The 13,972-nt window shown below is 42.8% G+C and overlaps 1 protein-coding gene across 1 annotated transcript; it reads left to right on the top strand.

The window, feature by feature from the left end:
* Positions 1-256: 256 nt before the first annotated feature.
* Positions 257-13,476, top strand: LOC311102736 (uncharacterized protein; the record flags this gene model as incomplete). Its single annotated transcript, XM_084144111.1, has 4 exons — positions 257-373; positions 6,923-7,022; positions 7,286-12,877; positions 13,172-13,476. 4 exons carry the CDS (start codon positions 257-259, stop codon positions 13,474-13,476), a joined length of 6,114 nt encoding a protein of 2,037 aa, XP_084000237.1.
* Between the last annotated feature and the right edge of the window lie 496 nt (positions 13,477-13,972).

Genomic DNA, 13,972 nt, shown 5'->3' with positions numbered 1-13,972 from the left:
CAGCAAGGCAAGGCGTGCCGTAGTGAGTCGTAGGCTACATGTGATAGCGGGGAGGGTGTTTTTCTAAAATAGTTTGCAGGAGGGCCGGACTGCACCATTTGAAAGCCACAGCGTCAGAGCTATCATACCCAACAGCTTTTGCTGCTGTTTTCATTTTGGGGGATATTCTGTGTCATTGACGTCGGCATCGACTCACACAGGTCAGGACAGGACAGGACAGGACAGGACAGGAGCGGGAGCCGCTACGGTTTTGATCATGGGGGCGAATGAATCTGCGCAGCCGGAGGATAGCAGCAAGCTCCAGGACCGGGACGCAGTGGCGGATGAGGAAAGTGCGAACGATGTCCAGGATGGCGAGCGTACTGATGCCAAGGTAAAAAATAAATTATAGCAGATTGATGTATTAATAACTAACCGAACGGGAAATATATTTCTATATCTACAGCATCAGTGTGTAGCCTTTACATCCCTAAATAGCTACAGTGGAATTTATGGAGTGTTTTAAATGAGTGGACAAAGGAGTGCATAAAGAATCAACACACTGTTACATTAATGATGAATGTTTTTGTTGTTGTTTTTTTGTATTCTTATCAAATGGTAGGCCATTATTAGCCTATTTTAATCAGATAATGTATTTATGTCTCCTGGCATTTAGTGAAAGGCTTCTATCGCTAATTAAACCCACAATAATAAAGAGGAGATGCTTCTCAACTGTCTGAACTGTTATTCTTGTCGGGCTGTAGTGATAAGGCTTGTCATTCAGTTGATTGAAGCGTGAGCCCCAGTGCCAAATACCTAGTTTAACAAAAAACACAACCACTTGCAGTTGATACAGTATCGGTTTTATCTGCTAAGTATACCACTGCATACCAAATTATTATAGGCTATAACCTATATCAAATTAAAAGGGTTACATGGTTCACTATTGGAAACTATCCAACTATTATCTTTCCAGGATACATATTAGCCATATCTATTACTAAAAAGAGAAGACATTTTACAATCATAGATTATACAATATACACTATATATACAAAAGTATGTGGACACCCCGTCAAATTAGTGGATTCGGCTATTTCAGCCACACCTGTTGCTGACAGGTGCATAAAATCGAGCGCACAGCCATGCAATCTCCATAGACAAACATTGGTGGTACACTCTAAAAAGCAAAGGTTCCTGGAGGATCCTTTAGGGGTTCTTCAAATTGAAACTGTGGGGGAACCCCTATAAGTTCTTCAAAGAACCCCTTTTAATGGATCCTTAAATAACCTTTTGAAGAACCTTTAGGGGTTAATTTTTGAACCACCCCCCCTCCCCTATTATTATTATTATTATTAATTAATAATAATATGCATAACAATAACAACAATAACACTATGTTTTAGTTGTCAGTGTTTATTATGATTTTAGTGGCAAAGCAGAATAAAAAAATCAAAATATGAGGTAAACTCCCAGCAGAGCCCCAAGTCCAATGTGTATTTCCTCTGGCGTGTTGATGTTAATGTGTTGATGTTCTCTGTATCCATAGCTAGAATGATTTTGCAGTGTATGGTAATCAAACAGGTTTCCTGTTATATTCATCAGAGGTGTAGGGAGGGTGAAGTCTGTGAATCCAAAAAATAGTAATTATACAGATGTTTAACAAAACATGCACACAACAGTATTCATTCCTTGGTTTTTGTGGTAAATGTGAATGAAAACTTTTGATAATGGTTTTCATACACATACCTTGTCCATAATGTAGAGGCCTATGGGATATTCATTGAAGAGGTAAGGGGGAGGATGGTACATGTGATCTTCATAACATACCAATACCAATTGACATACTTTCGTATGCCTCCACGTCTGTATACCTGCAGACACAGACACAAAAGTGAGCAGTTCATTCATCTGCACCCAATACAGCTAGCCGTCAACATTTTCTTATAGCATACATATTCTTACCTCTTTGTTGATTGATATACACTGAATTATGTCCATTTTCTGTTTTAGAAAGATTTGCACAAATATGAAAAGATAGATGGTATCATCATAAAACAATATAAATGTAGATCATACAAGGGACAAACCTTAGCTTCAATTAAGGAGATGTTAAAACATGTAGTTTAGTGCCTGCACCTGCTGTCCTTTCAAATCCAAATGTTTCAGTTGGGCAGTTAGGTTCCTGCAAGAACCCCCACCAACTAAGGAGGTTCCTCGATGAACCCCACCTCCTATGGGGTTCTTGGAATTTTCAGTGCCAAGAACCCTAAGGTTCTTCAAAGAACTTTAAGGATCTTAGAAGAACCCTTGTTGAACCCCTAATTTTTAGAGTGTAGAATGACCTTACTGTAGAGCTCAGCAACTTTCAACGTGGCACCGTCATAGGATGCCACCTTTACAACAAGTCAGTTTGTCAAATTTCTGCCCTGCTAGAGGTGCCCCGGTCAACTGTAAGTGCCGTTATTGTGAAGTGGGAACATCTAAGAACAACAACGGCTCAGCCGCAAAGTGGTAGGCCACACAAGCTCACAGAACGGGACCGCCGAGTGCTGAAGCGCGTAGTGCGTAAACATTGTCTGTCCTCGGTTGCAACACTCACTACTGAGTTCCAAACTGTCTCTGGAAGCAACGTCAGCACAAGAACTGTTCGTCGGGAGCTTCATGAAATGGGTTACCATGGCCAAGCAGCCGCACACAAGCCTAAGATCACCATGCGCAATGCCAAGCGTCGGCTGGAGTGGTGTAAAGCTCACCGCCATTGGACTCAGTGGAAACGTGTTCTCTGCAGTGATGAATCACGCTTCACCATCTGGCAGTCCGACGGACGAATCTGGGTTTGGCGGATGCCAGGAGAACGCTACCTGCCCCAATGCATAGTGCAAACTGTAAAGTTTGGTGGAGGAGGAATAATGGTCTGGGGCTGTTTTTCATGGTCGGGCTAGGCCCCTTAGTTCCAGTGAAGGGAAATCTTAATGCTACAGCATACAATGACATTCTAGACAATTCTGTCATTCCAACTTTGAGGCAACAGTTTGGGGAAGGCCCTTTCCTGTTTCAGTATGACAATGCCCCTGTGCAAAAAGCGAGGTCCATACAGAAATGGTTTGTCGAGATCGGTGTGGAAGAACTTGACTGGCCTGCACAGAGCCCTGACCTCAACCCCATCGAACACCTTTGGGATTAATTGGAACGCCGACTGTGAGCCAGGCCTAATCGCCCAACATCCGTGCCCGACCTCACTAATGCTCTTGTGGCTGAATGGAAGCAAGTCCCCGCAGCAATGTTCCAACATCTAGTGGAAAGCTTTCCCAGAAGAGTGGAGGCTGTTATAGCAGGGGGAGGGGGAGGGGGAGGGGGGGGGGGGGGGGGGGGGGGGGGACCAACTCCATATTAATGCCCATGATTTTGGAATGAGATGTTCGACGAGCAGGTGTCCACATACCTTTAGTCATGTAGTGTATCTCCATTGTAAAACGTGTTCTCTTTTTGGTCATGGATATGACTAGATACAGTACATGTAGGCTATTCTATTGTTTATTTCTATTGACTTTCTTAATTCCTAGGCTACCTCCAATAACATGGAGTCAATATAATTTTCACAATACATAGGCTATCATAGCCATGGAGATCCTATTAAATACTAGCGATTTGACCCAGTGTATGGCTGTGGATTGCCTGCATGGTTTGAATGGAATGTTGCCATATTGGCAGTTAATTTGAAACACTTATGGAATCATTCCTCTAAAACTGTATGAAGAGCTAGCTAACAAACATACAGTTCAAATTCATTATTTTACACAATATCTTATCACAGCACTGGCAAACCATGGCAAACCATGGTTGACCAACTCCCTGACCAACATGGCTGACCTTTATACCATCATAAGAAGGTTCATGTCCATTCTAATATTCTAATTCCTAATTCTATGACCATAGCTTACTTTTACTTATTTCATTAGGCTACATACAGTATGACTTCAAGTTAATAGGCATGGTGAAAGAGAGGGAAACACATCTACAGCTCTGTAGGGGACCTGACTGTTCATATTCAATCACACATTGTGCCACTGTCCTTTTTGACACTTCTCTGCAAGTCAATGTTTGGCTTTTGATTGTGTGTTGATATGTTTATGCTGCCTCTTAGCCAGGTCTTCCCTGGGATAAATATGTAATCCTCAATGGGACAAACCTGGTAAAGAGTTACACCATCTTCTGTGTCATTTTATTATTTGCACAATCATGGGCCAGTTTTTTACTTTCTACCATATTGTTCCAGTTGTTGGAGACCATATAATAGAATACCAGTGGAAAATGCTACTAGTGGAATGATGACCTTTCATTCTTAGATGTATCTAAGTTAAGCTTGGGTCCCTGAAGGGAGAGAGATAGAATTTCACCTTATCTGCACTCTGTATAGAGCTACATTGTTTATCTACGTACTGTAACAAGACATGATGAACTCCACTGTGGACATGCAGGAAGTCTGTTAGCTGTGTCTTTGGGGACTCAAATTCCTAAATAAATACTTTTGTTACACCTTATAATAACTTTCATGACTAAGCCATTATAAATGATAAATTATAAATGTGTAAATGTGCATGCTTATAAATGCTTAACAAACCTTGACAAATAAAATAATGTTTTTTGTTGTTGTATGTAAACACTGATAAATAGTTAATTCATGCACATTCACGATAAGTTATTACCAAATGTTCTCACCTCTACTCTCTTTTGTTCTGATTTGATGACCAACTTCGATATTCTTTAAGGAATGATACATAAACAACAACAATGGCTTTGTTGCTGATAGAAGATTTTGTCCTAAGAGCATTAAAGTGGGTCTCTCTCTCTGTGTGTGTGTGTGGGAGTGTATGCTGTTTTAGAGGTCCAGGGATGGATAGAATCATGAGTCAGCAGCAGCTATGGTCCAGCCAACTGAGCCAAATGTCTCTATATATAGACAATGTTAGCATCCCAAATGGCACCCTATTCCCTATTTAGTGCACTTCTTTTGACCAAGGCCCATAAGGCTCTGGTCAAAAGTAGTGCACTAAATAGGGAACAGGGTGCCATTTGGGACACAGACTATAGAGGTACTTAGTCTGTAGAATGCTTCACTTTGCTTTACTAAGTGAAGACAGACAGCAAAACAGGGAAAGTAGCTGTGGGTTGTTCAGTCTGTCACTAAAAGTCACAAGATTATGTCACAATGTAAAAGTGATGTCATGAAATGAGGAACCAATGTGCAATGTTTATTTTGCACCTTGTCTCATGCATATTGGTTCAAAAACAGTGTAGCAAGCATCAAACATTACCATATTATAGAAATAAATGAAGACGTGCACCTTGCTGTGTGTTTGTCAGCATTTTCTTTTTACTGCAACGTTATATTTTCTTATTACAATGTTATTCTAATGTTATCGGTCAGCAGGTCAATAAGGTCAAAACAATGCATGAATTGATTGACTGGAACCACAAACAGTGATGCAACATGGCGACAAACATTTAATTGTTTAATATGAGACATACTGACACCCCCCAATGCCCATTTGCTTTCTTCATTGTTGTCTAGCAGTCATAGAATGGCAAGCATCATAAATGTAGGTGTCTCCTCGTAATACATTTCAACACAGCACAGACCTTGCTGTTAATCACCTGTGCCTGTGGTTCCTTTTAGTAACCAAGTTCTCCAAATTTTCCAAGATCACTTGTCTGAGGTTTTCCGGATGCAAAATTATCATAACTTCATAGACATCCTGGTTCCGGAGTTGAAAGCAATAAATAATTTTTGTAGATAACATGCTGTCCCCCCTTTCTCCCAAGGGAAAATATGACTGAAGAAAGTGACTTCTCATACATTTAAGCTATGCAGTGCATTGGGAAGTATTCAGACCCCTTTACTTTTTCCACATTTTGTTATGTTACAGCCTTATTCTAAAATGGATTTAAAAAATAATAATAATCCCCTCATCAATGACCTCCCGAGTGGCGCAGTGGTCTAAGGCACTGCATCGCAGTGCTAGCTGTGCCACTAGAGATCCTGGTTCGAATCCAGGCTCTGTCGTAGCCGGCCGCGAACGGGAGACCCATGGGGCGGCGTGCAATTGGCCCAGCGTCGTCCAGGGTAGGGGAGGGAATGGCCGGCAGGGATGTAGCTCAGTTGATAGAGCATGGCGTTTGCAACGCCAGGGTTGTGGGTTCGATTCCCACAGGGGGTATGAAAAAAGTTGTTATAATAATGTGACTAACTGTAAGTCGCTCTGGATAAGAGCGTCTGCTAAATGACTAAAAATTTAAAAAATGTAAAATCAATCTACAGACAATACCCCATAATGACAGAAGCAAAAACAGTTTAGAAATGTTTGCTAATTTATAAAATAAAAAATTCTGAAATATCACATTTACATAAATATTCAGACCCTTTACTCAGTACTTTGTTGAAGCACCTTTGGCAGCGATTACAGACTTGAGTCTGCTTGGGTATGATGCTACAAGCTTGGCACACCTGTATTTGGGGAGTTTCTCCCATTCTTCTCTGCAAATTCTCTCAAGCTCTGTCAGGTTAGATGGGGAGCGTCGCTGCACAGCTATTTTCAGGTCTCTCCAGAAATGTAAGATCGGGTTCAAGTCCGTGCTCTGGGTGGGCCACTCAAGGACATTCAGGGACTAGTCCTGAAGCCCCTCCTGCGTTGAGCTCAATTTCGAGTCTCATAGCAAAGGGTCTGAATACCTATGTAAATACGGTATCTGTTTTTTTTATTTTTATAAATTAGCTAAAATTTCTAAAAACCAGTTTTCACTTTGTCATTATGGGGTATTGTGCGTAGATTGGAGGGGATTATTATAAGGTAACAAAATGTGGAAAAGGGGAAGGGGTCTGAATACTTTCCGAATGCACTCTATATTAGGTATATTTAAAATGTTCCCTTGTCCCTTGTAGTTACTCCAAAAGAATGGACAGATCTCTGGACTGAGTGAAAAAGCAGAGGACCAGACTGAGGAAGTCAATGGCCTGTGTGAAGACGGAGTCATTGCAGAGAGTGAGTCATCACAGTTTGGAAGAGCGTTAGTTTGTGTGTGTCCGTATGAGAAAGGATTTACTTTTAGTTTCTTGATAAAGAGTTCAGTTGTTTCCTGAAGTTCTTAAAATGTTATGATATTGGTTTACACTTCACATTAAGCTTTTATAGGGGGGCTGTAAAGAGTTTATAAGTAGTTTATAATGATTAGTTATTCAAATGAATCAGGCAATTAGCCCACCATTGAACAGTTTTGAGTAATGCATATTTGTTTGTCATTGCAGTTGTTGAGACAAATTCATCTATCGTTTCTCAGAAAGAGGACATTCCAGAGACTATAGAGACTCTCACAGAGGAGTTACCTCCTCTGGAAAAGGCAGACAGTGACGGGAAGGAATCACCGGATGCAGACGACGAAGCATCAACAAATGAGACTGAAACAGAAGTTAAATTGAATGAAGTCAATGATAGTTTTAAAAAGTTATTCAGTTCAATTGGTTTAAAATTCACATTGAAAAAAGACTCCGTCACAACACCAGAAGTGAGCCCTAAGAAAGAAGAGGGCGAAGCACGTACCCCTGAGGACAGCAAGGAGACAGAGACCACTATAGATAATGCTGAGGAGAATACTGAGCAGAGCACACCGGAGGATCTTACTGATGATACGATAAAAGAATGTGTTGGCGATACACCAGAGCTTGTAGATGATACACTAGAAGCGTATATTGATGAAGCACCGAACAAGGTTGTTGCTGATTCACCAGTGGAACCGGCTGATGATTCTACCTCTCACCCTGTGATGACGGACCTCACATTTGTGGAATTCCTTAATGAAACCACCAAGGAACAGACCACTGAAATGATAGAATCAAAGGAGGAAGTCACACCTGAAGAAGTAGCACAGGCAGAGGGAGAGGCACCAGCAACACCCGTTCCTGTAGTTGAAGAAATGTCTCCATTTAAACGTTTTTTCCTGACAGGAAAAATACACAAGCAGGTCAAGCAAGAACCCAAGAAACAACCCAAGGAGGAACCTAAGGAGGAAGTAATGGAAGAACACAAGGAAGAACCCAAGACAGAACCCAAGGAAGAAGTCAATGAGGAACCCAAGGACGAAGTCAAGGAGGAAGTCACCCCTACTGAAGAGACAGACACACCAGCACCAACCATTGCGGATGTTGAAGAAGAAATTGTATCCCCGATTAAGAAGTTTTTCACCACAGGAATCTTTGCCGGTTTAAAGAAAAATAAAAATATTTTAGGAGAGGAAACGCCCAAAGGTGAGACAGTTGAGAAAGAACAGGAACTGCAAAGCATTGAAAAACTGGAGGATGTAAACACACCAGAGGAAGCTGGACTTGAGCAAGAACAAACGAAAGACGAGATCAGTCCAGATGTTGAGACAATACCGGTCATTGAGGGGAAACAAAATGAGAATGAAGTTCAACTTGAAATTGCGGCCTCAACGTCAGAGATAGTAACAGATTCCCTGACGGCTGAGACATCCAATGTCCCTGAACTGATGAGTAATGTCCCTAAAACTAGTGACAACAGAGAGGATGTTCTTGAAGAGCAGCCAGCTACTGAGGGATTACAGACAATTATCTCAAATGAAGCTGAACTTCTTAGCTTTCAAGAGGAAGCTAAAAGTCAAGGAAGTTCAGTCCAGGATATTCTTGAAGAGCAGTCTCCTTCTTGGGGATGTGTAACAGTTATAACAAATGAAGCTGAAACAAATGAAGCCGAACTTCTTAGCTCTCAAGAGAAAGCGAAAAGCCAGGAAAGTCTTGAAGAACAGTTTCATCCTTGGGGATTCATCACAGTCACAGCGGATGTTCCTGAAGAGGAGTCAGCTCCTGAGGTATTAATGACAGTTACCTCAAATGAAGCTGAAACAAATAAAGCCGAACTTCTTAACTCGCAAGAGAGAGCTAAAAGCCAAGGAAGTCCAGTCCAGGGTATTCTTGAAGAGCAGTCTCCTTCTTTGGGATTCCACACAGTTATCTCAAATGAAGCTGAACTTCTTAGCTCACAAGAGAAAGCTAAAATCCAAGGAAGTCCACTCAGGAAGCTCTTATATGGGGCTGGTTTGAATAAGCTTTCTAGGAAGCGGAGAGGTAGGAAATCAGATGAGTTGACCGGGTCTGGTGAGCATGTTGCTGAGGATTTACTGTCATCCACAGAGTCAGAGGAGTACCAGAGAGGAGAACGTCCTGACTCTCCACCAGAACAATTAGCAGCAGAGCAGGTAAACATGTCTGCGCCGTTAGGGTCAAGCCACGAATCAGATGGTGATGTAACCTCTGACGGTGAAAGGAAAAAGGATGGCACCTGGACTTCTTTCAAAAAACTAATGACGCCCACAAGACGTCCCAAAAGATCTTCTGAGAGTGAGGATGAGTTAGCACTTGTAGGCTCACATGAGGAGCCAAAGCAAAGTGAAGGAGAGCAGGTACTAGAACGTTTCACAGAAGAGCCCAAAAAGAAAGTAGAAATATCTGTTTCTTGGGAGGCCTTCCTATGTGGATCTGCAAAGAGGAGGGGCAGAAAAACGTCTGACTCAGAGGAGGAGGCACCCATGAATGAAGGTGAAACACTAAGTGAACCTGCAAACACTGCAGAGTCTCCACTGGACAGTTCTCAGGAGGGAGGTTATGAACATTTGACCTCTTCCCCTGAGCAAGCTGTAAGTCCCTTAGGGAGTGAAGGGGGGTCAACATGGAAATCCCTTAAAAAGCTGGTCACCTCAAATAGGAAGGCAAAAACCGAGGAGGTCAGCAAAGCTAACTCACCAGAGCAGATGCCATCTGACAGCGAAAGCACCAAAGAGGAGTCTTCATTTTCTCTAAAGAAACTCATCCCTGGACGCAAAAAGCGAAAGCATGGAGGAAAGCAGGAACCAATATCTTCTGACGAGGCAGATAAGGGTGTTGGATCAGATGATGAGGAGGACTCTGAAACGCCAGCAGTGGTCCCCATGTCTGAGTTTGATGCAGAAGAGCTAGGAGAGAAACACATAATATCAACTGAGGCTGTTATAGAAACTCTATTACACATTACAGAAGAAACCCAGCCAGACGTCTCTAGGCTGGTCACCGAATCGGCCATACCCAAAGACACCCTGCCCACTGAAACAGAGAAGGCTCAAGCCAAAGATACTGTGGAGCAGTTGGCCCCATCAACATCCCCCACTGCTACGGAAGACTTTGAGGACCTTACGGAATTCATAAGTAAACATCAGCAACTCAGTGATATACCTGAGGAAGGCTTAATAGAGGAGACCATTGCCACACAAGTGTCCACTGCTGAAGAAGCCACTCGAGATGATACCATAGCTGAGGACCTAATCGAGTTGACATCTGAAGCAGTCACTGCCCCAGAACCTCTAGATGATGAATCAACAGAAATGGTTTCAGCAGTGTCACAGCTGACAGACGAGTCTCCCAAAACATCAGGCAACACAACGCCTGTGCCTTCAGAATACGAGTTGAAAGAGACAGAGGTACTTCTGCATGAGGTTGTTGAAAACATTAGCAGAACTCCAACTCTCTCATCGGTAATTACAAAAGACCCGCACCTGGAAGAAGTTGCAGTTTCAGTTTCTCCACAAATATTACAGACACCAAAGGAGACGGAAACAACAGTTTTGATAGCTCATGAAAAATCAGACGCGGTTGCAATCTGCACAGGTGAAGAGTCGCAACAAATAGATGCTGTTGATGAATGGCCAGTGACTCATGTGGTGGAGTGTTCATTAGAAGTCAGCGAGGTAGTACCCACAGAGTTGGCGCCTGAGGAAACGGAAGAGTCTGGTGCTGCAGGAATCACTACAGATGAGGTACACAAAGCTGAAGATGAATCAATTCCAATCATGCATATACAAATTGAAAAGGACCAACAAATAGAATTGGTAAATGAGTTAGAAGAGGCAAGACCAGTATTTGTAGCCACCATTAATTCAGAAGAGAGTGTAGCTCAGGTTGAAGGAAAGGCTATAGCAGAAGACAGTCCACAGCCTGATACAGAGAGCCTGGAAGTGTCGGTCGCTGACAAACTTATTTTCACACAGCCTCTCACGGAGGTCACTCCTGAAGTAGAAGAAAAAGAGGAATTAATGGATGTTTCAGAGGATTCTGCAGACATGGAGAATGCACCAGTTGCAGAAACAACCACATGTGAGGTTCAAGATGTCACTGATGCAATGCCTGACGTTCTGAAGTTAGAACCATCAGATGTTTTGGAATCTTTGATTGGCATAGTGGCACCTGCAGTAGAATCCCCAGAGAAAATGGATCCTGTGGGTGCTCTAACACCACTTGTAGGCTCTTCTATGGTTCAGACACTAAAGGTAGGGGACATGGTTGTGATGAAGAATGTGCCATCAGCACAGTTTGTTGATGGTCATGCGATCCAAGTACAAGTGACGGATGCAGAGCTAAAGTCAGCTGAAGAAACTGTTGAAAAAGTGCTTGAAGTAAGCTCAACTGATGTCAATGATCACGAGATTCTAGTACAACAGGTGGACGCTGAGATTAAATCAGCTGAAGCAAATGTTGAGACAACCCTTGAGTTGGGCTCAACTGATGATCACGAGATCACAGTACAAGTGGCGGATGCAGAGCTAAAGTCTGCTCTAGTAATTATTGATAATGTGCTTGAAGTGGGCTTAACTGATGTCACTGATCATGAGATCCAAGTACAAGAGATGTATGTAGAGATTGAATCAGCTGAAGCAATTGTTGATGCAGCTTTTGAGGTGGTCTTAACTGAAGTCAAGGGTCATGAGATCCAAGTACAAGTGACGGATGCAAATGCTGAGATGGGGTCAGGTGAAGCGATTCTGGAGGCAGCCCTTGAGGTGGTTTCCTCAACCGATGTTAAGGAAGTTATAAACATTTGTAACAAAATGGAGGACGAAGGAGAGGGTGAGAATGCCATTAAGGAGATTGAGGAGGACGTGTTTGAAGAGGCAAGCAGTATTATAACTCATGAAATCCTCCAACATGTACAGCAGAACTCATCAGAAGATGACCCCAATGTTGTACCACAATCAAGTGAAAAGGCTGAAGTTGAATTAACGAGTGAAGCCAAAGTTTCTAAATCACCAGAGGGTACACCAGTGGTCGCAGTTACAGATGCTCAAGGATGTCCAGGTGTAGCTGCACAGGTGCGAAAGAAAATTAACTTATTTGAAAACTATTCCGAACTTAATACTCAGGCAAATGCGCACGAACCTTCAGACAAAGAAACTGAGCCCTCCATTGCTCTCGAAGTTGATACAGTATGTGAGGATAGAACAACTCCAGAGACATTTGCAGAGTCCACATTCGAGGTTGACAAAGTACCAGAAGACATAGTTACCAATACATTTGCAGAGTCCTGTTTGCAGTCAAATGTGCAAGAAGTTCATGGAACGGAGGCTGAATTTATTATTGCGTCTGAAGTAGATTCAGACTCTACCAGTGGGCATGAGAAAGAACTGGTGGGAATGGTAGTACAATCAGCAAAAGAATCAGTTGAGTCGTTTGAAAAGAGACTATCTATTGAATCCCATGTCCATATCCATCTCCACATTGAACCCAGAGATGCTGGAGTGGTGTCTGCGGGATTGGATTCACCACCACTTGCTATCTGGCCACCTCCAAGTACTACTGAAGTGAACACTGACAGCTTTCTGAAAGAATCAATAGAAAGTGCAAGTACTACTGCAAAAAGTGCAGTGAATACTGACTGTGTTCCAACAGAATCAATGGAAAGTACTCAAGTTTGTGAAGTCGGTCAAATTGAGCAAACAAATGACACTGCACCTCCTGCGGCACTGCATACCCCTCCAGCGCCACTGCATACCCCTCCAGCGCCACTGCATACGACTCCAGCGCCACTGCATACGACTCCAGCGCCACTGCATACCCCTCCAGCGCCACTGCATACCCCTCCAGCGCCACTGCATACGACTCCAGCGCCACTGCATACGACTCCAGCGCCACTGCATACGACTCCAGCGCCACTGCATATGACTCCAGCACCACTGGATTCGACTCCAGCACCACTGCATACGACTCCAGCGCCACTGCATACGACTCCAGCACCACTGCATTCGACTCCAGCACCACTGCATTCGACTCCAGCACCACTGGATTCGACTCCAGCGCCACTGCATTCGACTCCAGCGCCACTGCATACGACTCCAGCACCACTGCATAGCCCAAATGAACTAGTGGTGTGCACCCCAAATCCTGAAGCAGAACAGGTAACGATGAATGCAGTAGAGTCTATCCCACACATAGAGGACGAGATTGACCAAGATGTGTGGCTGGATGCTGAGGAAGATTTTGGCACAGTAAAATCACATGTCTTAGAAGTTCTGAGCAACAAAATGGATGGAGGAGTAGAGGAGACGCTGCAGGTCAGTGAAGAGGTCTTTGATATTGCACTTGAGCCTCAAAGCGTTCTGTCCATAAGTGAAACCAAATAAGACTGCAGCCATTCCAACAAACTGACGTATCATGAACTGGTAAGTCAGTCCTTTTAATTTCTCGTTATATTACTTTGAATTTAAGTACTTGAAGGATTATCCTGAAATAATGTCCTCCTGAATTTGTTTCTCTCCTTGTTGGTTCAACAAGCTAAAGGAGTGCTGGACTACCAAATAACCCCTGAAAGAGAAGGTAGAAGTCCATACACGAATGATGACCCACCACAACGGAGGTAAAGCTGCATCCATCATGACTTCCATTACCAAGCACACTTTTGCATCTGGAGACATTCTTCAGCTCTTTGAAAACATTCATGTTAGTTGCAATGTTATTATATCAGTTCAGTATGTCTGTTAAGTACTTGTACCTCTTTGAATACAATTCTTGTTCCTTTTCATGTCATATTATCAGAAGTTGGAGGTACGATAATGTTTACTATATATTATTTATGTTTGAATTAAGACCATTTTTCCTTCCCTGTTTGTCCTTCCCTTT

Source organism: Coregonus lavaretus (genome assembly GCF_964263955.1).
Source record: "Coregonus lavaretus genome assembly, chromosome: 27".
Taxonomy (NCBI): domain Eukaryota; kingdom Metazoa; phylum Chordata; class Actinopteri; order Salmoniformes; family Salmonidae; genus Coregonus; species Coregonus lavaretus.
This window is presented reverse-complemented; position numbering and strand designations above follow the sequence as displayed.